Genomic DNA, 24,249 nt, shown 5'->3' with positions numbered 1-24,249 from the left:
AGTGTAGCATGGATTTTTTTCCTGTAGTGAGAGAACTCTATATTAATTTCTGCTATTTTTCTCTGTCTCCTACTCCACTATGTGGGCAGGCCTGATTTTCCTCTTCATTTCAGTTCTTTATATTGAGTGTAATTGGTGGAGGTGCAGCAAATTAAATACCAGGTCTTGTCTGGGTTTTTTATTATGTTGATTTAGGAACAGATTGTGTTGTAGGACTATGCTGTTAGAATGTCTGGGGTCTGCTGTAGCAGAAAATAATGGATTTTGACTCATTTTACAACTCCACATGTCTGGTTTTGTCCTTTTCACCTTTTCCACTGTGGTTTGCAAGTCTCTCCCCGACCCAAGACCCCTTTGCATCCTTCAGCCCCAAGGAAGGTTTTATGTTCCAGGGCTGTCACCTGGAGGGGCCCATGGCCAGAAAGGGGGGATGGATGGATGGATGGATGGATGGATGGATGGATGGATGGATGGATGGATGGGTCCCTTTGGTGCTCTGCCACATCTCCCTCCCTGGGCTGCCTGCTCCTCTGCCACCCTGCTGGGACCCAGCTGCAGGAGGAGGGGCTGGTACCCGATGGGGAGAAGGGAGCAGAAGCTCAGGAATGTCCTTGTGAGCCCATGGGGTCTGAAATTCCCTGCAAGCAGGGAAGGCTTCCAGGGTCATTGACAGCTGGAAGGAGAGGAAGTGCAGAGTTTCTGGGGCCATGCACTCTCTGCATCTTCTTTCACTGACTGCTCTCCAGTTGAGTCTTTTGCTTAGGTCCTTATTCACCTTTTTACTCTTCTATTATTACAATTCTGTGTGACTCGTGGGTATAAGATGCTGTAGCCATTCTAATTTTTTTCAGTAAATATACTGCTTTTGCTTGTTTAGCAATTCAATTCCTCAAGCCATTGCTTTGTTTTATATTTTTAATAGTTTCTTCTCTTTCACTGTGAAAGGCAAGAATCACATTTATATGAACCAGATACTTTGTTATGCTAACACGTATTTTGTACTTAACAAGTACAGACTTAAGTGATTATTTATATAAAACGTGTGAGAATAAATTCTTTCTCTGCTTGTCTCTTGAGACTGAAATTCACGATTCTGAATTTTTCTACATCTAGCAGCTAATGATTTAATTTGTATTGGTGGCAGTTTAAATCCTGTCACTGCTCAAATGGCATTGACTGCTGCTACAAAAATACACAACCATCAAATTATCCCAGATTGTTGTTTAAAAAAAAAAGTAAAGAATCAAATACTTAATTTCTCAATTAGATAATAATCTTGTAAAGTGAACTATTTAAATGTAAAAGAAGAGTAAATAAATTATTCTTCTACAGAATCTTTCAATGTATTTCAAAAGTCAAATTTGTTCTGCATTGGGAATGTTATATTTCTGGGTTTCAGAGGATTTGGGACCTTTTAAGCTGTCTTAAATTTTATCTACTACCTTTTGACACATTTTGGAAAGGCATAATGAACTTCTGTTGAAGGCAGCTGAATTTGAAAGTGTTCAGCAGTGTCAAGCGTGATGCCAGAAAGAGTGCAAAGTCTTTTAAGTCATCATAACACAAGTTGATCTATAAGTCCCCCCAAAGTTTTCTGAATTTTTTTTGACTCATATTTCACATAGAAGCTGATTTTCTTCCAGCACATCGTAATGTATTTCAGGGATTGTTCTGACACCATCGTGGACACCCCAGAAACTGAAGCCCACCTTAGAGCATGAAATGAAGTCACTGCTGGTTTTAAAACATTTGACAGAGAGGAGATTTTGGAGAATAATTATTATTCTAGTGAGAAAGCAGTGCCTGCAGTCCCCCCACACCACTGAATCCCAATACCCAGTTAAGCCTCTGCCTGTGGGGTGATGGTGGGCAGAGGCAGCAGCAGCTGGAGGTACCTCAGTAATGGCTTTCAGCTGCTCCTCTGAACCTGCTTGTTGTCTACAGGCAAAAAAACCCAAAAGTTAAAACAGTGATTTTCCTCTGAAAGATCTCAATGTATAAAATTTTAACCACAGGACAAGTTGGAAATGTTGATGGGATCCCGTTGTTCCGCTCAGAGACAGCTCTGCTGGGGTTACCCTGTGTTGTAGCTGCTCTCTTGAGGGTGCCCAGGCCCTGGAACATCTTCCTGCAGAAGCCCAGGCCTGGCAGCGCCCGAGGCACAGGGACAATGCCCTGAGCAAGGGGCTGTGACTCCTGAGGCCCCGGGCAGCTGGACCTGATGGGCACTGAGGTCCCTTCCCAAGGAATAGTCCAGCCCATCAGAGTGCTCCTTTGGGGTATTCCCATGCCCTCTGAGCAGAGAGAAGCAGAGAAAAGAATGATCAAAACAATTCTCGTTTGCTGCTCCTGTGTTTGTGGCCATGTGGAACGTGTTCTGGAGATTGTTTACCTGAGGTGACCAGTTGGATCCACGTGTGTGGGTCAGGACTCAGGCAGAGTCACAAGTTTTTCAGTAGTTAGTTGAAGCTACAAGTATGATGTGGTATAGTATCTGTCTCTCTATGATATAGTATAATGTAATATAATGTACTTTTAGTAAAGTGAGTGTTCAGCATTCCAAAGCCATGGAGTCAGATGCCAATCATTCCCAGAGCTGGGGTCACATGGAATTTCAATACTCCTCTTTGGGTCACCTTGCTAACAGTGACAAGGCAATGGCTCACCTGGGCTGCATCCTGCTTTTGATTGCTGTCCAGAAGCAACACCAGTGAGCAGGTTATTGCAGAAAGGCATCCTTAGTTACTTCTAGGTTGGGGAAAAGCTGTATTTTCCTGGCTTGTTCCAGGAAAACATGGCAAATTTTCACCTGTTTGTGGAGATATTTCAATTTGAATGCTGCTCTGTTAGAGGCTGATGGAACAAACTGAGCTTTGACTTACATGAGAGGCAAACTCTGGCTGAATGTTAGCAATCTAAATATCAGAATAGTTCTGCAATCACAGCTGTCAGCTTTCCCTCAGTGATATATCTGTACTATTAAACATAATATCGTTGTAATAAAAAAGCTTCTTTTCTGCCTGCTGTCTTTGAGCTGGCTGCTTTCCTGGTCTATGGTGGTGGCAGAAGTTGAATATGCATGGCTAAGTTTTAATAATACTAGGCAAGGAATGAGCTGAATACTATAAACATTTTCTGTCCTAATAATTTCTGTAGATAGGAAGGCCATAGCCATTGATGTAGTTGTTAATTACTTTGGGGTTTTTAAACCCATATCAGGGGTATAGTTACTTTAACAAATCCTAATCTAAGTCTTTCAGTGGCAATATTGAATTTTAAAAGTAGTAGTTACTGGTTGCAGCATGACTTCGTTAGTATACAGGAGAATCATTCCTTGGTGATTAACATCTATTCACATCTTGGAATGCATTATGGGCTCTAAATTATCATAGAAATTAATGCAATCTTCTTAAAAGGGTTTAAAATATGGTAATAGATACAGCATACCAGCACCTGCAGCTCAAGGTTCCAAAGTTATTTAAGTTGGATATAATTATATTTATTTTGCAAGCATCTAAATGAGGGGAGAATAAGACACAGAGTTTAATAAAAATTGAAAATATAGGCACTCAATTAGAGGTCAAGACTTCTAAAAATTATCTTTTATTTAACCAAAATATTGCTATTCCTGATGCATATGAAACACTTTGTCCATTTTAGAGTTTGAAACCTGTAGCAGAATTGTGACATTCCTTGCACTGACTTTATACTAGTGAATTCAGTCAACTGGGTTTCTTTTCACCACTAAATCAAGGAGGAAACTTTATTGCACAAGTTTAATTTTTCAAGGTTGCTGCTTCTCATCTGTGCTCAGATTTTTTTTTCTCATCTGCACTGTGCTCACATTTTTTTAGGGTCATTTGCAGATTAATTTTCCAGCAGTCTAAAAGAACAGGATGTATGAAAAACAAAATAAGGCAGTTGCTTGAAACTCAGCTTCTGTTTTCTCCTGTTGGAGTGGCAGGGAGCAAACAGTGTTACCTGAAAATGAGCAGGTACAATGAACCTGGGGCTGATGTCCTGTGGAGATGTGGTAGATGGATGCATAAGTAACTTGATCTAAACCTGCCTTCAACTCCCATTCTGCAATTAAATTAACAGAGCTAGCCAGGAAATAATAGTGAGGGGTTTTTGCAAACGACTGTGGTTATTTCCCTGGTGTAAAAGGAAAAAAAACAAACATTATTTTTTTATATATATATATATATATATATATATATATATATATATATATATATATATAATGTGGGTAGATATATATGTGTGTATTTCTGTTAAATATCTGTGGCATAATAAATAAATATCTCTTTATTTTGTATCTTATTACTTTCTAGATGGTTCATTGAGTGAATCCCTGCCTATCTTTAAGATAACAAGAAGACATGCTGACATTTGATGGCAGTGTTCATTGTGCATAAAGTGGAGGGTGTACAGCACATTAAGTGCAGAGTTGGAATGCCAAGAGAGATTTACAGATAACAGAAATTAGCAGAAAATGTTTCTTATTACCAATAGAGAAAAGTTGTATTTTAAATGGCAGCCAGATGCTTGTTTACTGTGATTATAATGTAATGGTAATATTCTGTTCTGTGGGCATGGCAGCCACTGAGGGCGTAGGCAATTCAGGGACACTTCAACTCCAGCCTGTTTTCTTTTATTTTTACTTTTTTTTCTGAAGTAAAATGATGAACTCCTGCTCACAGTGCCAACCAGTAAGAAGTAACATAAAAATGTTAGCCATTAATGACAGGTTTTGGCTTTTGGGGGAGGGAGTGTTGGGATATGTGTGTTTTGGTAGATGTAGTACAGAAAAGTAAAATCGTTGCAGTATCATTAGATTACCATTCATAAGTACTTCTGTTTCAATTTTCTCAACATTTCCTTGAGCACTAGAGGCTTTTAAGCATCTGTTGATATTGTATGATGATCTTAATGAGATAGAAAAACAAGTGTTTTCTGCATAGGAATGAGTTCAGAATATTTCTGTCCCATTTGGAATGAAGTTGGAATTACAATGTAGTCCTTATGTAGATATCTTTGTCCAGCTGTAACACTTGAGATTTACTTTAGCTGTAAGTTTGAGACTAAAAGTGAAAGAAGTAAAAGAGAAAAGGGAGTAAAAATGAAGGGATTAAAATTGCCAACACACCACATCCTACAACAAAACAAAAAACATGGAAGGTCAATAAAGAGTCTAATTGCTGATTCGTTCAGAAACTGAAGTAATTTTTTTTAAGTGAAATGGCTCAAACCAACCTAATGAACTGTTAGTTCATTAGGGCAATTTTACTAGTATTTGTATCTCTTTTAATTGGTTTTAACCTTTTTTTTTGTGTGGAGCTATTAAAAAAATTAAGGAGAGAATATTTAGAGATTCAGATTTATGTTGCATCATGGTTTGCACCTTTTTAATGAGCCAAAGCAATAAAGACTCTCAACAGATCCTGAGGTCTGGATGATGAATGGCTCTCTTCCACTGATGAATTATTGTGTCGTGCTTCAATCTTTGAGTTGCTGTTTAAATATGAAAATATTAATTTCTACAGTTAGGAACTAGTCTTGAATGATATACTCTTTCACAGGAATATGTGTGCAAAGGTATTTGAATAAAATTCAAGTTTTTCTTCTTGGCAGGAGGAAGCTTGAAGTGGCTGAATTAGAGAAAATGTTTTTAAGAAGCCATTGATTTGGAAATAAATAAATAAAACAAATGCACACATGTGTTCAAATGCATTTACTCAGGTAGCTCAGGCATGTCTCCAGAAAACTGATCATTAATCATAAGTAGTAAAGTTACAATGAGAACTTAGCAATTTGCAGCTGTGCTATTTCCCTAATGCAAGGTTAAACATGTGGTGGACAAGTAAGTGCTAGTTTTAGTGAAGTGTGGATAGTCATTATCACCAATTGATCTTTCCCTAATGGCTTCATTTTTTATTTGCTTTACTTGATTTTGTAGAAATCTTTTGTGAATCAAGCTCATAATTGAAAGATGGTGCTTAGGATTTACCATTTCATGATCCTCAATATTTCTGATTTTAGGCCTTCATTTTTCCATTTTGGTCCATTTTATTGCCTTGAAGAATATATGAAATAGCAATCTGAAAGTGGGCAAGCGGTGATACCTCTGGCTCGCATCCACATATGCATTAAAGTTTCTATTGTGAGCTGTAGGATATAAAAATAGAATTGGTAAATAAATGTATGATTGCTGATGTATTCCTAAGGGAAACTGAAGTTGCTCAAGAAAGAAATATCACTCCTCTTCCACTTAGGAGCACTGAGAGAAACAAATCCCAGGTAGTTACCCTCCCTTCACTCACAATTCACATATCATTCACAAGGGAAAAAGCACCATCAAAATAAAATAAGTATTACTTTCTGTGACAAATACAGCTACATGGTTGGTCTAAAAGTTTTATTAACAACTCACATTTATATATTTTTATGATACTTTTAAAATAGTGAATTATGAACGATTGAAAATACCCTCCAGCTTAATTGAGAACCATTATGTCTAGTAATTGCCAGTGATTTCAGAAACAGCCGTTGTTCTCTGGCCTATTAACATAATTTGAATTTTTTATTGCACTTCATAATTATCTGTTGGAGTTAAAAAACAGGCCCATTTACTGAAATGTTTAAGAACAAAAGCCCCAAATGGGCTGGATAGTGATGTATTATTTCTATTAACCAACCTTGCTGGAACCATTTTGTACATCAGTTTTTGATGGGGTCATGACTTCTGAAAGAAGAGGAGGGTGGATTCTCTAGTTTTCATTTCACTAAGTGTAGGTAAAATGGCATCTTTTAAAATTGTCTTTGACTCTTTCTTACATATCTACTCCACTTACTTCTCAATCCCACTTTTATACGATCTCCATGATAACTGAGAGAAGCATTATTTCAGCCTTAGACACTTAAAAATTTTCATCTTTCACCATGGCAAGTTAGCAAAGACAGAAGAAAACTTGGCCCCTTCTTAGTTCATAATAGTTTTAGATCAAGACTTTTTTTCAGATCTGTGATTTGTAGTGAAAACAAGCTCCTTATCTATCCCCCTTCTATGTACTGCAACAAAATAAATCATTGAAACCTGCTGTGTTGTTATGGGTTTTCCCAACACATGATAACATAGAGGGTGCTGTCATTTGTGATTGCAAAAACCTGTACTGACAGGAAGATCTCCTAGTTGTTCCTATTTCTGTCAGCAGAAAAAAAAAAATCCATCAAACCTTGTGTTCAGCCTTTGTAGGGCCCCAATGGAAAGTCTGAGACGATTTGGAGGATAGAGGACAAGGGGCTGGGCAGAGAGAGGACAGGCTGTGAATGGCTCTGATCTCAGCCAGTTGCTTATTTAGGGCATTCAGTTAATAGATAACTTCACCCATCACCTATTGCTTCCTTCTGTGGCAGAAACATCTTATATTGCCTTTTATATTCATAGTCAGACAGCACAGACCAGACAATCGGAACAACATGTTGGGGAGAAATCCTACTGATGAAAAGACAGGCTTTGCTGTGAGCAAGAGAAATACTTCCTAAGCAGGTATAGGGGGTTGTTTGTTATGTTTGAGTTTATTTTGGAGGAAATACTTTTCCAGTAACTTGACTGAGCCCAGCCGTAAACCTAAATTCCAGACATGAGCTTTCTGCAACCTCTGAGTAGCATCCACGTAGCTGAGAGGGCTGTAAAAATCTCAGGCATGCCTTGGCCTGTGGCAAAATTTAGATCCAAAGTAGCCCAGAGATTTCTGAAGATTTTTCTCTAGGTATGTTTTAGATAGGTGCAGTGGAACGAAAGGGAAATTTTGTGATGTCCTGTCACTGAAAAATCTAAAATAAATTTTATGTAAGTTTGGCTCTTTGTGCTTTAGTGTAGGAGGCATCTTTTGGAAGACAGCAGGGAAATCACCCTTAATTAAAACTGGCAATCTGGAATTGGTATATTACTTTTATGGTAGTTTTTACTATGGGCTCCTGGCTATTGTTACTGAAGCAGAACTTACATCATACTGGCATAAATCAGGCTAACTGGTTTTGCCTTGCAGGACATACTTTTCAATGCCTCCAGCTTGCTGGTTTGTTAATTTTGGGTTTGTTGTTTGGTTTGTTTGTTTTAGTGAGATCAATGTCAAGTAGAACATATAACTTCCTTCGCATGGCTAATGAGAATTTTTTCTGAAAGTAACTCAAAGATCAACTCTTGGTAGTGTTAGGACCCCACATATCCCAGTGTGCATACACATATACTTGTGTTTGTGTATGTCTATATTTGTATGTGTTTATAGAACATCCATATAGTTGGTATACCCCTAACTCTCATATATTAACTGAATTTTGGGTTGGGTGTTTTTTTGTTGGTGGTGGTGTTTTTCGTTGGTTTTTTTTGGTTTTTTTTCACCTATTACTTGCAGCAGAGTAAAGGAAGATCCTTTAATTGGGGCCTGCCTGAGAAGGGTTACCTACAGTAGCCCCTTGGGGAGGATAAACAGTAGAGGTTTTCCCCTCCTAAGAGACTAGTACTCTAAACTGTTTAACATTTATTATTTTATCATTAACCTGGAGATCTGGAGCATTCTTTACCCAAAAGATAGTGAAATGCATCTCATTTGTGTTGTAGTGTGTGTTATGCTGGCATAGTGTAAGGATTTTTAAAACACATTGCTCAAGATGGGACTGGTGATTGTATATGCCTTGTAATACACTTGATTTTATTTTTCACTCAGTCTCTGACTCTGCTTCAGGTATTTTATCTATTTTCTTCTGTGTGCTATGCATGAAGAAGATATTAGGTCTCATAAGAAAGTACAAGCAAATGACCAGGGATCTTCTTGTCATTAAATTTTACAAGGTGTTAATTACAGGCAATTTGGGTGTTATTGCAAATTTGTAAGTTGTTGACCAGAGAAGAAAATGAGGTTTTTTTCTCTTTCAATGACCATTCATTTTCTAACATAAAGAGAGTGATGTATTGACTTTCTTATGTGTGTGTATATATATCTATAAAATAATGTGTATTTCATATATGCTAAGATGTATATGTGATTATGCTTATGGGGGTTTTGAATGTCTTGCACTTTTGTGTCTCTCAGAGTTAAGGGCAGGAATGGATCATCTCACTAATAACACTAATATAGTCACTTTCTGTCTCTGTTATTAAAGGAATATGTCCTGTGTTACCCATAAGAGATTGCTACTTTGGGGATCTCAGGGCTTGGTCTGACTTGCATTTTCTTTTGTTGCTCTTGTACATTGGTGGATTTAGCATATGGGGATATAATAAATAATGGTCTTAAGCTTGGATGGATGCCATTAGTTGTGGCACCTAAAAGTACTTGTGGCACCTAGCAGGTGTTGAATGGCTGCTCTGACTCAGCAGAGAGCAGTTCTTTGTGCCACTGGTGTGAATTGTTGTGGGGTTAATTCTGCAGTCCATGGTGAACCTGAAAACTGAAACAGCATTGAGCACAGTAGAAAGGGTTTGTAGGTGTTGTTTGTAAAACCAAGTTACAGTGTAGAAAGTTTGAAAAGTGTCAAGTGTTGCATACTGTAAATGCATATTGTTTCAGCTGTACACCTGTAAAGTTACATAGTGCAAAGGATGTTCTTCTGCCCGATTTCCCTGCCTCACTGCTTACAGCTGATGCCAAAGTAGTGCCAAAATCAGCTGTGGTGTGTCCTGGGATTGTTCTGCAATTGTTTCATCTGAATGCGAGAGGGAAGCTGTGAGAGGAAGCTGGTGTGTTTAATGTGGGACCAAGTTCTAGTTGGGAGAATTGACTTTCTTCATACATTTATTTGTAACATGCAGCTATAAACACAGTAGTTGAGCTCCTCTTACCTTAAAATACCAGCATAAATGAATATTTGAAATATTTATCCAGAGTTAAGAAATTCAGACAAGTTAGAAGTTGTTTTTTTTTTTGGTGTGGAGACCTGACATCAAGCAAGGGTAAAAAAGAAACAATCCCAGATTATGTAAGTGCTTTTTAATGTTGTCTATCTCCATTGATAGCCTGAATTTTTGACAGCAAAAGCATTTACAGTTCTATGCAGTTCATCTTCCTTGACTGATTCCTCCATAAGCCTTCGGCTGAGTTTAGTTATGACTTATAGCTTGAGCATGGCATTTGGGAAAAACAGAAAAAGTAGTATAAATGTAAATGTGAAGAGCTACAGCTCATTCTGTTTTTGAAATTGTTGGTGTGAAAAGAACTCAACAGTGTTTTATTTAAACAAGGTCTGCTTCAACCTTGATTGACTTGCAGTAAATTGCCTGGTACGAGAGGCAAAAGGAAGTGGATAGAAAAATGGCAATCAACACCAAATGTTTCACATATTGATTGACAAGCACCAGAGATGTGCTAGAGTAAGATAAATTGGCTAACAGAGCCCATCTTGACAGCTCCTGAGATGGGAAAATTGTTCCTGTTAATTTGCTGCTGGGACCTTGTCATTTATGGGGATATATATTTGAGTGCCTTCTAATGGTGTAAACAAACTTTGGATTCCTAAGTAGCATATTTCAGCTTCAGTTGCTTTAATTTCTCTTTGTCCATGTATTTCTGAGCTGTAGTTTTAAAGTGCTTTAAGACTGAAAAGATGAGAGAAACTGTCATTGTTTTAAAGATACAGTTTGTGCTGAAATACAGAGTGGTACATTCAAGCTATTCTGTAGCCTGTTTGATTTTCAGTGGGGTTTTTGCTTTACCAAAAAGCATGGAACAGAGCCCATTTGTTGCAGGGGAGGAGCATGTATCTTTATTCCTTCATTCTGGCAACTTCAAGTGTAACTATCATGAAAAAGAAATCTTTTGATTTCTTACCTTTTTAACACATCTAGTTTTAACACATCTAGTTGTGCTTCCAAATGCCTTTTAATCAGGTTACAGGTTATTTGAGTACTGCAGAATCAAGATCCATTTTTCATATAGTGGCCTTTCATGTCTGCAATTTCTTTTCATTAAAAGGAAATTTTAATTTCCTATATTGGTCTCACAGAGTGCCATTAATTATGGCGATACACAGCAGTGGTAAAATAATTAATGGTCTGATCACTGTTGTGTTGCAGTCTGCCACTCAGATTTTATTTTGGCTAAATCTTTTCACATAAAGGGAAATTTGACACAAACCTTCTCATTTAAGAATAAATATTTTTCAGTTTTCATGTAAGAAAAATGAGCAGATTGCAGTCTTCAGCTAAGGTGTGGTCTATAGACTGTAGTTTATATCCTGCTTCTTTATTTGAGTCTACTTCCCAAATTCTGAACTAGAAATCACCGCTACAAAGATGGAAATATTTCAAACCTTATTCAATACTAGGTGAGAACAAAATTTTATCTGCCTATTTGTAAGTGATTTGGTATGTTGTCCATAATCCTATGCTGGGGTACTTTGTGTATTCCGTACCTCCTTCAGGGTATAACTAGCTCTACCAGAAGACATCAGAGAGATTTTAAAGGGTTAGTTAGGCCTAGCTCATCCTATATGATGGTATTTCAGTTCCCCTTAGATTTTAAACTGCCCTTTGGGTCCAAGCTCTATTCCTAGACCTGAGCACAGAGAATTATCCTGCATTGAGTGAGCACAGCAGCCTGGTATTGCAATCAGGAAAAGGCTGCAGCTGGGGGAGCTGCTCCCTGCTCAGAAGCTTTCCAGGACTTCAGAAATCTACAGAAACCCTGGCTGTGCTGAAGGCAAAAATAGAGTTTGCATTGACTGACATGGAGGTCTCACTGTGCTTTGCTGTTAAATGCTGGGATGGCTGTTCAGCATGGAAGGAGGATGTGTTACAGGTGTGGTAAGTTCAGCTGTAAAATATCACAACAATCTTACACGTCTGCAGCACCTGTTAAACTACCTGAAGTGCAGTAAGACAGAGGGAAGTCAAATTCTGAATGCTTTTGTGCTTTGGAAAACCAGTGACAGAGAGGACTGGAAAGACAAACTTTTAGTTTGCTTGTACACCTGAAACTCCTGCTTAGTCAATATGGGTGGTGTAAGAAATGCAAGGCTGGATGTTGAGAGAAGAAACCAAATGAAGCAAGGAAAATGTAAATCTCAAGATTGTGGCATGTAAATTTCAGTATCAAGAATAATGGAAGAATAATTCCCATCATCCTGCTGCTGTTCTGACTGCACCTCCCTATCTTCCTGCACTAAAATAAAAACACCTCTAGAGTATGTCACAGCAGTGGGATAGCACTAATTCAGAAGTGTGTTCACCACATATTTAGAAAGCAAATAGCAACACCATATTTTAACTGTAGGTGGAACCAAGAAAAGTAGACTTTAATAGCCTGAAGCAGAATTAGCCAGAATATTGCACAGGCACGTGATGGAGCAGATTTAAAGCATATTATTTAAATTACTTGGCTATTTACATAATGTGGGTCATGTGAAGCCTTGTTTTCATGTCTCATTTTTTCCTCCAGAAAATGAAGCTGTTTTTTTTAGTATGCTGCAAAGAGTTAACACAAATCCCATAATCATTATCCAACTCCCACCAGTTAGTACTAAGTAGGTACCACTCTCAGAGTTTGTTGAATAATTACAGGTTGGAGTTTTCTCATGTTTGTTCAAGATATTATTTATTCCACCTATTAGTGATTCCAGGCACTTGAATTGCTGAGTGTTGCAGCATCCCTGGAAATAAATTTCTCTAATAGACATAAAGCCAACATTCAGGGGTATATGCAGTGCAGATGGTGTGAATGGTTGTTTAACAGTACTTAAATAAGGTGAATGTAAACAGAAGGTGTTTGGATAGTGGAAACAAGTTTGTAACCCAGCTCAGTCTGAACTCCTGGTGTCCCTGAATGAAGATCAAATCAAGTACTTCTAGATTGATCTGAGAAGGAAGTTTTCACAGGGTGCCTGCTAATTACCTACCCAGAGCCTAATTCCCACCCCTTTGTTAGTGGAATTCCCTGACATGAATGTTTAGCTGGTAAGATTGATAAGCAGGGAATTTTCTTTCTTCCCAATTTTTAAAAGCTGCACATATTATTAAGTTACCATAAAGTTCATTCACATATGGTTGTGGATCTTCCAATAAGTTTCTTCTAAATACATTCCTAATCCTAGAATGTTATTTTTGTCCCACAAGGAACACGCAGCTGATAAGTTGTTACAATTTAATGTTAGTTATAGTTAGTTCAGTAGAACCTTTTTTAGGGAAGTTAAATTAATTCTGCTTGGTGTGAGTTTTGCTCCCTTGGATTTGTCTCTGGTTTTCCTGGCTGAATCAGAGGTAGGGGAATATTAGAGGAGACATTTTGACTTTATGAGTGATGGGAAAAAATCATTGAAACAAATTACTGTTTTCCAGCTATGAAGGTATCAAACATATGCCAAGTAATCAGCTTGTGAGTGTAATAGGTTCATGAAGGAAAAGGGTTTTCTAATCTTATTCACTGATGTTTTTCCCGAGACAGCAACAGCTTTTATAAAATGAGGCTTGTAACTTCTCATTACAGAATCTAATCTGCCCAGAAGACATTGAACAGCTGCAGAACCCTAACATCTTCTAGCTGTAAATTGCTTTTATTATTTATCTTTGTTTAACTAAAAAAGAAGAGGACATCAGATGATTTAACAAGACAAGAATTAAGTGACATTAGCTTTTGACAGCAGCAAATTATTCCTTTACATACTGAATTGGTTTAGATAATTCTGAAGTCATGACTGTCTCCTTATTTTTAATATCCAAATTTCATAAAACTGATACATTTTGTAGATGGATTGCATAGAAAAAATAATTTAACTTCAACACTGGAAGTCAGAAGTGATTGATTTCCAAGTTAGTCTCATTCTCCTGCAGAGTTTTTGCAGTGATAATATCTTCTGTTGGTACAGTGATTTCCATATTCAAAGATTACACATGTGCAATACTGCAGAAAATATTAATCATGTACAGAGGTCAAATGGTTTAAGGAAGATAACAAAGCTTAAACAAGCTTCTAGAATGGATCTGTAATAAAAAAAAAAACAGGGATCAGAACTTGCTGGTGGTTTTTCATCTTTCCCTTTTCTATTACCTGCAGTTCTCAGACTGTATTCCTGGTTGTGCAGTAAATGGTTTTACTTCAGAGGAGAGGGAGAAGAAATATATTAAATATGTATATATTTCTATGGTTTGTTGTTTTGCTTTTGTGTATTATTTTTTTAACAAGTGTTGAGAAAACTAACTCAAGTTTAGAGTAGATGTAGAGAGATGTAGAGAGTTACTAATTTTGTTAAATGGGAAAAACACAAACCTGTGGTACTGAATTGCCTTTGCTGATTCACTGTTGTATAAATCACAGGTGATGACTTACTGTGTCTAAATCTCTCTTTTGCTATTCTCTTTTGTCTCAGCACCATTCTCTTTTCCTGGTACGATGCGATGGCATCAGCTGCATCCTTAGTGGCTCTCACTATCTGTTGTGATGCAGAAAAATACCTAAACACATCAGAAAACAGGTCTGGGCTTTTAGAAAGACCATGTTTTCTCCTTTGACTTCTGTGAAATAGACTCTGAAAATCTTTCTCTTAGCTTGGCTGGTTTTGTGCCTGTTTGCTTTTGGAGATAGGGGCTTCAGGAGGACTGGAAGTACTTTTCTTCAGCGATAACTCTGTCATCCAAATCCTGATTTATATCTTTATCTTTCGCTCTTTTGAATCCTGTTTGCCCTAGAGAAGAAGTACAGCAGTTTAGGCAAGAAGAAACAACTTGGAGCTGAAGAAAATGATCACAGACTGTTTGATTCCTTTCTCTCTTTTTCTTACATACTTCATTTGGGGCTTTTGTTTTGTCTCTCCCCCTTGTGATGCCTTAAGTTTTAGGTTTCATATCTTTCAGATTCTGTGCTGCTTTAGTGTGTAGCTCTGAGCTTCATAGTAAGTGTTGGCAAGTTCTCTTCGCAGGGTAGGTAAACAGAACAATCCTTTTCCAGCTTGACCAAGGACAACTGTTACCAGCTCCAGGCCCATGTATATACCAAATGTATAACCAATAATAAATAGCATTATAAATAAATGACGAATTGAAGAGAGAAAAACAAGGAGGATGGAACTTCACAACCTAAAGCTGTAATTGGACAATTAACTCCAAGAAGCAAATGGAACAAAATTTATAAAAGTGGCAGACCCTGTGACCGGTCATCCGGATTTTTTGACCATTTTGTATTCAACCTGGGTTAGCCCTGGCCAGGCTCTTGTACTGCCCAAGCTGTATCCATTAAGGCCTTTTAATAAATCCCGACTTTATTTTTTAACTCTGCCCAGCCTCTGTTCTAAGTCAGCCTTCTCAAGGCACCACTTGAAGTGCAGTCTGCAGTCAGGGGTTAAGAGAGTGCTCTGCACAGCTGGCTGAGCATTGCTGCTTGCTCCTGGCTAACTCCTGGGAGCTGTCCTGCCTCTCTCCTAGGAGCAGGCAGCACAGGCTGCTTGGCTCTGAGGGGAAGAACTTTCTCCCCTGAGCAGAGCTTTTCCTGCTGGGGCTCTGCTGGCCCCCGGTGCCTGGAAGCACAAATGCCAGTTGAGCTACAAAAATCACACATGCTGCTCCCCACCCGTGTCAGTTAACTGTAGTAATTCACCAAGCACAAAATATTTATGTTCCTTGTGCCAGTTAGGACAATATATACTTAACTTATTAAATGTAACTCTGCTTGAGAGGGCCCAAGCCAGTGATGAGCAGTGCTGTGCATACATATATTGGAAGGAGATGTTTTTCTTCTTCTGCAGAAGGCAATTTTTCTGGGGAGGAAGAGGAGAGTCTGCTGAATGTGCTGTACTTCAGGAAAGTTTCAATTTCGTCAGGTACCTGCTTAATTTATAGTGCTTTGCACTGCAAAAATGTGCACCTTACTTACCTAATTGTTTCCTGACACATTTAGCAGCTTTTCTCACTCTTTAAAGTGAACTTAACGCTGACAATGTAGGTGCTTCAGTTTGGGCTGACTTGAAAATGTCGTGTGAATGTGTTGGGTGGAGGAGGGCTGTGAGCTGTCACAGAGTCCTGCCTGTGGTCCTTGTTCTGATTCTGTCCAGCTTTCCTGATGGAAGGGGGCAAAGGAGGCCAAGATCTGATCCTTCTCTTTTATCACTCCAGTTAACATCCCCCAATTCCATTGCTAGGTCCTCTGTGTATAATTTTGGTGTAAATGAGCAATGCAGCAACTGTAGTTAATGATCCTGTCCATCATGTAAGTCACTAACATAATTGTATGGGATTACTTTGCACAGGGTCCTATACTTTGTACTGGTGTAACATGAATATCAGCAGCTTCAATCAGTAAATGTCAAAATCTTAATTGCCAATTAAGTATTTTACACAGCGTTTCTGATGCCATCAGTTATGGAGAAACAACTCTTCTGCTCTCACTCTTTCCTTCCTTAGCTTCCTGCATTAACACTTGCATGCCACTACAGCTTCCGAAGAGCTGTTTTTTAAAAAGTTACCTTAGAGTTTCCCTTCTTTCTGCAATCTAACCTGCCAAGGATTGCACAGGGAGGCAGTGGCTTGTGTCTACCTTTTCTACCTGAGCCCTGGACCTTGTGACCAGAGCTGTAGAACAAAGGGGCATTATTGATAGCAATATATGTGACTAATTTAGCTTTTACTGGGCATTTATGTTTATTGGCTGCTTGACTGGCAGATATCCTTAGAGAAGAACAGAACAGTGATATCATAACCCCTTGATTGTGAAGATTAACAGCTGTTTCAAGTTGTGAAAGCTGCTCTTGCTTATAAAAGCCTCTACATATGGGAAGATTTTCTGTCATAAATGTCAGTTATCAATATGCTGCTTAGGTATATGACATTCATGCTGAAAATGCACAGGGTTGAACACTCTACACAGATGTTTGCTACACATGTCTAACCTTAGAAGAGAGGTTCTGCTAATGGAAAAAGCTTGAGAATTCCATTACAGATACAATAAGCTTTGACATCAGGATTTACTACCCCTGGGACTCAGGGGTGGTAAATGACAGGACTGACTGAAATGAGTAACTTAAGAGTGTGAGATGGCAACACATAGATTGTGATGTTCCCTCCTGTCCAAATTAATGGCAAAATAGCTATTTAAGGAGTCTGGATTCATCTTTTGGCCTGTCAAAATAACGTATGCTTTTGGATATTATGCATGTTTATCTAGAGTTGTGTGGGTAACTATACTTCAGTATATAAAAAAGTATATAAATACATACACACACATTTTGGATTGCATATTTCCATGATTACTGCTCAAAATTGTTACATTCCAGAGGGGTTTTTTGGTCCCCTGTTTCCTGTCACTCATCATGGTGTAATATAGAGGCCAGGGTTTTACACACAAGTGGGCTTTATTTATCCACAAAACTCTATAGGTCCTTTAAAGGAGGAAGAATAGAAAGTATGAAATGTGTATCTCAAATATCCTTCAGTAACTGATGAGCAGCTTGCATCTCTTCTCTGATTGTGTCTCTTTTTTATGTATATTCATGCTGGGAGTGATTGCAGGCAGTCTTTTTTTTCCTTTGTACTTTTTTTTTTTGTCCTTCTGGTGATGGTGTGGTCTTTCAGGCTAATAACAACTGCAGTTTCTCTTTTCCCAATTTGTTCTTGTGATTGAGATGAACAGGACTCTTCTTCCCTGTCTGGGCTTGAGACATGGCCAGCTGTGAGCATGGCCTGATTTCTGAATGTAGGTTCTACAGCAGATTTTAAGCATTAAGAACTTAAAGTGTAGCAGTAATTGAGGAATGGTTTCATAAAAATTCCTGGGCTGGTGAAAACATGAGCTTGATTTAAAAGGAAAATGGAATATAAGTGAAAAGAGGGTAGAGAAGGTCCTTGCAGACTGAGGTGCTGTGTGGTGTGGAAGCCCAGAGCAAGCCCAAATCCTTCACTCTCAAAAAGGAAGATAAGATAAATGACAGGAGAAAGGGGTGGGAGGAGAGGAAATTTGTTTTTTCTTCTTGGCTGCTTGCTTTTTGAAAAATTCCTTACAAATGCTGTATTCAGTATCTGCACAAGTCTTTGTCATGCATGAGTATATGCAGTATGAACATGCATATGAACAGATATTGGGAAAAGAACTGATACAATTCCCTTTTCAAAATGTAATATATCAGCTTTAAGCCTGGTTCCCTTTCTAGCATTTCTATCTGGTTTATGTTTCTTTGACTGTGTTACACAATTACATTATTGCTGTCACTGTAAGTATCCATTACATAGGATTCTGTCAATGCTCACCTAGATAAAAAACTTATTCAGAAAAGCTTTAATATATTACTATATGAAGACAAATTGTAGGAATTTCTATTATGATTTAACTTTTGAAAACAGCAGTGTAATAGAATATGATGTTATCATATGTCACAGTATTTTTATAGACTGTAGGGTATTGCAAATCCCATTGAGAAGCAATGGAAATTTAGACTATTTTAAAGAGCTGGGAAGATTCAAAATATGACTGTTGAGATGTCTGTAGACACATGAATGGGTCTGACAGGTTTATAGAAGGTGCAAAGCTTACTCTGTTCTTTTAAATGTTGCATTGAAAATATTTGACCAAGATATTCATGAAGTATGAATCAAACCCCTTATTTCTCACTTATGAGTGTATAGTAACAAATAAATTACATGTATCATGCTCTTTATAGCCTAACTGTATCCCCAAGCTTTGGGACTTTCACAAGCCATTCTCTTGACTGTGGTACTACAGATAGTAACCCCTTAGATTAATTTCTTAGGGCGAAAAAACTTGGTGGTGTCTTTGTGTTCCTGTTCAGTAATTTTTCAATTCATTTCCCAGCAAATTTTACAAAAAGCTGGGCGTCTTAAGAGATCCCGTGTGTTTCAGGAGCTGAGAGTGGAGAGAGAAGATGTTTTTTGAGAGTCCCTCAAAGAGGGTAAGGCTGTAGTGGGAGTTTAATGTTTAGCAGATACAAAAAACTCAACTTGATAGACCAAGAATGTCCCAACAAGAAGAAAAGTTTTAATGCAGTTTGGCTGTTTATTAGGCAGTCTAACCAGAGGATGGACTGGCAGTGGATTCTGTGGCTCGAAGGCACCTCTGTTTTGCCATTAGCACGTGATTGTGGGCAGATCTTCCTCAGGAGCCAACTTCCCACCAAAATGATGCCACATTTTAACAGCTTCACACCTTCTGATTTCTCTCAACTACAAACAGAGCTGCAGTAATTAGACACATTGCCTTTTCTTCAGGGATTTGGGCTGTATTATCTCATGATGGTAACAATGTCATTAGCATTCCTGACAAAAGAATTCTTGATCTTTGAGGGTTTTTTCATTTCTCAATGTATTCTGCAAAAATGTACCTAAATTGCTCTAAAATACCATATGTAGTTTCCACAAAAGGAAAAAATCTTTTCCTTCATCTCATACCCTCACACATCCAACAGTTTTATAGTATAGTAATATATTTCCATATGATACATGCAGTCAGTGCAGATTTAGAATTTATAAAGCTGCTTCTTTCAACTTCACAGTGTTGAAGCAGAGCCAGAATATGTGAAAATTAAATGCACACAGTGGGCACGAGTGTCACGTTCCTGTCAGAGGTGTGTCAAACCTCAGCCTCTCTGCTTCTTTCTGCACATTGCAAAGAAATAATTAGAAGCTGGTTTTGCTCAATCACATCTCTGGAATGTTTAGGATATTCACGGTAGTATTTCCTAAGAATAGCATAATCATGAATAATAACAGTAATTATTCTTATCATCAATATTAGAATTATTTCCTCACAAATGCAAGTCCACAATGAAACTATTCAATGCATATTGAATTTTCTGTAGCATAAAAGCTTGCAGGTGGGAGTTACCATGGAGTAGCTTAAATCCATTTCTATCATATAATATCTTGGTCATTTAGTCTTATCAATTTATCCAGGGCTAAAATATAATAACAAATAATCATGAAAGTCACTAGCCTCTGTTCTGGTATTTATTTTATTTCAAAAACTTATGAAGGGAAGAAAATACTTTGTGTAATTTGCTGGTACCAGGCAGTACAAAGTTGGTGTTTTTCAGTAGCTATGTGTGCCTTTGGTTGATTGCTGCATCCCAAATAAAATTTATACATGGGAGGTGGAACTTTTCATTTTCTTGCTTACCCCCCCCCCATTTGGAATTTAATGTGTGATTCCATATATTTACTTAATGGTACAAACCTTAGGGTAATTAATATAAAGTGAGGGGTCCTTCATTCAAAAAAATGAAGGTATAACTGGTGAGAAAATCTGTGTGTATTTTCTCAGTACTCTTTCTCTGTGTAGTTTTTCTTTAAGAATGATGGAAATAAAGACACAGCATTTTATGTAGTTTTGCTGTGTTTCAACATTTGTAGCAGATCTCTGCCTTACAGATTTTGGCAGTATCGCAAAGGTCATATTTTCTTACATTTAAATTATTCATGAAGAATTTCTTCAATGCACTAGATAAACTTGCAAGGAAAAAAAAGGCAAAAAACCCCACAACAATAAAAAAAACCTGTCTTCATCTGTGTGCATTTGATGGAATGGATTAATGTAAAGTTATGGGAGTTCACAAAAGAATAGGATGCATAATTATGAACACTTTTGTTGATGACTTGATGTCACTGCTTTGAGTGACCAAGACCATATTGTTGCTGTGGGCTGAGGTACTTTATACCCATTAAGGATTGGGCTTCAGAGCTGGAATCAATCTGGCTGGACAGGAAATTCTGCTCCTACAGTTCTGGTGAAGAAAGCAATGGGAGAGGATGGACAGCAGAGCTGAGAGTTGCCAGCCCAAGTTCCAGATTTAGCCCACCTCTGAAATGGAATAATTGCCTTTGAGTCCTGCTGTCCCCTCCTGTCACATCTCTCAGTGGGATCTGGGGAGGTCCACAGCATTCTTATCTTGAAGAGAGCCCTCGTAGGGCTGTTTCCTGCCTCTGTCAGATTCCTGTGCTGAAGCAATTTTCCTGGTTAAGAAACCAAAAAACCAATCAACACACTACTGTTATTTTAAGAGATGTACAGATATAATTTCAGGAAATGTGATCCAAAGGGCCAGGTTGGTACCAGTGGGGAGACAGGGGGTTGTGCATGGCAGTGATGGAGTGTAACCATGGACAGTTTCAGTGCAATGACTTGGCTGCTGGGGTTTTTTCATTACACTCATTGCTGATCTTTGATCCCTCTGTCCTCTTTCCCAGGTCGTCCCATTCCACCTACATCCTCGTCCAGCCTTCTCCCATCTGCCCAGCTGCCCAGTTCTCATAATCCTCCACCAGTTAGCTGCCAGATGCCATTGCTAGACAGCAACACGTCCCATCAAATCATGGACACCAACCCTGATGAGGAGTTCTCTCCTAATTCTTATCTGCTGAGAGCGTGTTCAGGGCCACAGCAGGCTTCCAGCAGTGGTAAGAAAATTGCAAACATATGGAGTTTGTTTGTGACATGTTTGTGCCAGTTTTATGCCTTCTTTTTGAATGTGCAAATGTGTTCTTGCATCAGCAGAAAACTGAGAGCATCTACAGAAATGGGGCAAAGAAAATCTTACTGGTTTATTTAATGGAAAATTCCTGGAAACACAATCCATCATAGATGGTGTTCCTTCATTTTACTATAGAGAGATTTTTAGTTTGAAGTATGGTCGGAGCTGTGTAAAAAATATTATTGAATTCTTGTCATCAGAGGGATTTATTTTTCAAAGTAAGTTTCCTGCTCCTTGCTGCATCTGGTAGGAGAGAAATGTACACACAACGGTTCTTTGTTCTGCATGGACTAATCTAATATATCATTTGGTGATGAGGTTTTGTATCTAAAAATGCATGTTGCTTCTGCCAGTCTGTGTCTGTTCTTGTTTCTGAATCTGTCTGGTTCTGTACTTACAATGTCACATTTAACTAAGATCTGCTATTTTTCAGCAAATTAATTCTTGTCTTTCAGGCCACTGTTTTAAAACATTTGCAGCTCTATCAGTCATGGAATCTGTAGTGCCTAGGGTTTTCTTTCTTCTTTTTTCCTTTTTTTTCATTTTCTTAATTTTAATTTTTGTTAGTAGGTGCTGACTTTTCATTTTGACAGCCAAAAACTGAGGAGTGAAGACGCAGTCCCTTTTTAGGAACACAGACAAATCAAAAGAAGCTATCCTAGGCACCTTTTTATTATTAGAGATACATGTTGTGTGGTATTTAACTGAACAGAGTAGGATTAGAGCTTCTGTGCAGTTTCTGGCCTGCCCAAGGGGTAAATTTGCTGTGGTGAGGCAGCTCTGAGCAGCACTGGAGGTTCTGTGTGGTGTGGGACTGTGGGGTGCACGCAGCACACCTGAACACCCCCTCTTTAACAGGGGCTGGGGGTGTGGTGGGCGGGTGAGCAGGGAGCAGAATTTGAAACAGAGCATTGTGTGGACATTAGGGATAATTTTCCCATAAGCACTGGGTCAGAGCAGGTGGCCCTGGGAGCCTGTCCAACCTCTGTCCTTGGAGCTTTTGGAGAACACGTTGGCTGAAACCCTGAGCTACTTGCTCTGACCTCAGAGCTGTCTTTGCTTGGCAGGACACTGGACTGGGCACCTGCAGGCACCCAGTTTGTGTGATTGGGAGCGGGGCTGGCCCAGCCCCATCCCCAGTGGGCACAGCTGTGAGGAGCAGGTGACAGCACTGACAGCAATGAGCCACGGAGTGCCCAGGGCACTGAAACCACCAAAGGGAGCAGAGGGCACACAGGGGCACTGCATCAACATGAGGGGTAAAAGGCTGGGCTGAAGAGCAAGAAGGGCAGATGCTTGAAATATTCTGATATTGTATGGTGACACTCTGTGTATAGTGGCTGTCTCAACTGCAACATGTGCTGCAACAGGCACCTCCTGGGGCTCCTTCCATCCTGAGTTATCCTTTAACTCTGTTCAGGTATGTTAAAATATAATTGACCAATAATAATTCAGAAATTGAATGTGCTTCCTTGCTCCTTGAGTGTATTGGAAAATATTATGCCACTTTTGAGGAGGTTTTAGGAGATTCAGGGTGATCTGGGAGCTGCAGGTCTCAAAGACTGTAATGGACAACTCTGTAGAAGCCATGGAAATGCAGAGGGGGTCAGGAAGTGGGTGTAATTCATCTTTGAGTCAGTGTAGTTTCATGCCTTAGAAACATTCAAGAGGATTTTGCAGGACTCAGCCATTTCTGAAAAAGGGTGATCCAGCTGATTGAAGGGTCTTTGTGTTTTCAAAAGGGTCTCAGCAAAATCTGTCACTAAATGCCTTCAAGGAAGCATTTAACCTAGCACAGGGTAAGAGCAAAGGCTCCTGCATGGTGAGCAGTTATTTGAAAGACAGTGAGCAGAAGTTGGAGTTTCCCAATGAATTTTCACAGGACATTAAAATACTCAGAGAAGATGGTGGGGTAGGAAAGTAAATGATGGCAGGGTGCTAAGAACAAGATCAGCTTGTGGAGAGTCACAAAAGCACCTGTGAGTCCAAGTCACAGGGAAATAAAATGACAGGGGACCTTAGGGCAGAGAAATGTAAAGGGATATTCATGGAAAAAGCAGCTCTGGTTCCTGGGTTGGTGATGGATCATTACCTGTGTGCAGGGGGGAATGCTTGCCTCAGCTCAGAGCTCAGGAACAGGGAATGCTCACAGCTGAAGGAAGGAATAAAGGGTGAGAGAACACTGTCTAAAAGGTCTGGTGGATCAAGCAGTTGATGAGATTTTAAAGGGGAATGGGAAAAGTAAATGGGAGCGGGATGAAATAAGGAGAAGAAAATCAAGGTCAGGGAATGTGAGCTAAAAAAAGAGACGTGGTGGATACTTGAGTCCTTGGTAATTACAGCCACTGCTGGGACTGAGGGAACCACCGTGGCTTTTCTTAGGAAGCCAAATGAAGGAAGTGGCAGTAAAACAATGTCAGAAAATCTGATGGAAGAGCTCTTTATGTCTCATTCAAAATCATAATCACTGTTTCTTTGTATCCTGAAAAGCTTTGTGTTTAACAGTTGTTGCTGTGGGCTGACCCAAGGAACCTTCCTGGCATCCTCTGATTGGCTTTGCTTTGTTTATTTTACGTTTTAACACTTTTTTCCCCACAGAGCCCATTTACTTCTTTAATAAACAGCCATATAATATATAATGACTTTTAATTTTCAGGGTATAAGATGCAGGTGTCCTTTTAAAATACTTTTTACCATACACATGGATAATGGCTTGATCACCACAGAGTGTTTGTAGTTATGAGTTATTCTGGACTTAATGGATCCTCTGGAAAATAATGAGCGTTTCCT

The 24,249-nt window shown here is 38.8% G+C and overlaps 1 protein-coding gene across 19 annotated transcripts in view; it reads left to right on the top strand.

Annotated features, from left to right (window-relative positions):
- The window catches only part of TENM2 (teneurin transmembrane protein 2), a 1,086,458-nt gene that overhangs the window by 842,340 nt on the left and 219,869 nt on the right, over positions 1 to 24,249 (top strand). For all 19 annotated transcript variants that reach the window (XM_038149757.1, XM_038149758.1, XM_038149759.1 and 16 more), the window contains one exon: positions 21,176 to 21,385. In XM_038149757.1, coding sequence (XP_038005685.1) covers positions 21,176 to 21,385 — 210 coding nt within the window. The remainder of the gene's footprint in view (positions 1 to 21,175; positions 21,386 to 24,249) is intronic.

The sequence above is a fragment of the Motacilla alba genome, chromosome 13 (assembly GCF_015832195.1).
Source record: "Motacilla alba alba isolate MOTALB_02 chromosome 13, Motacilla_alba_V1.0_pri, whole genome shotgun sequence".
NCBI classification, from domain to species: domain Eukaryota; kingdom Metazoa; phylum Chordata; class Aves; order Passeriformes; family Motacillidae; genus Motacilla; species Motacilla alba.
Note: the sequence above shows the minus strand (reverse complement) of the source record. Positions and strands in the feature narration are given on the sequence as shown.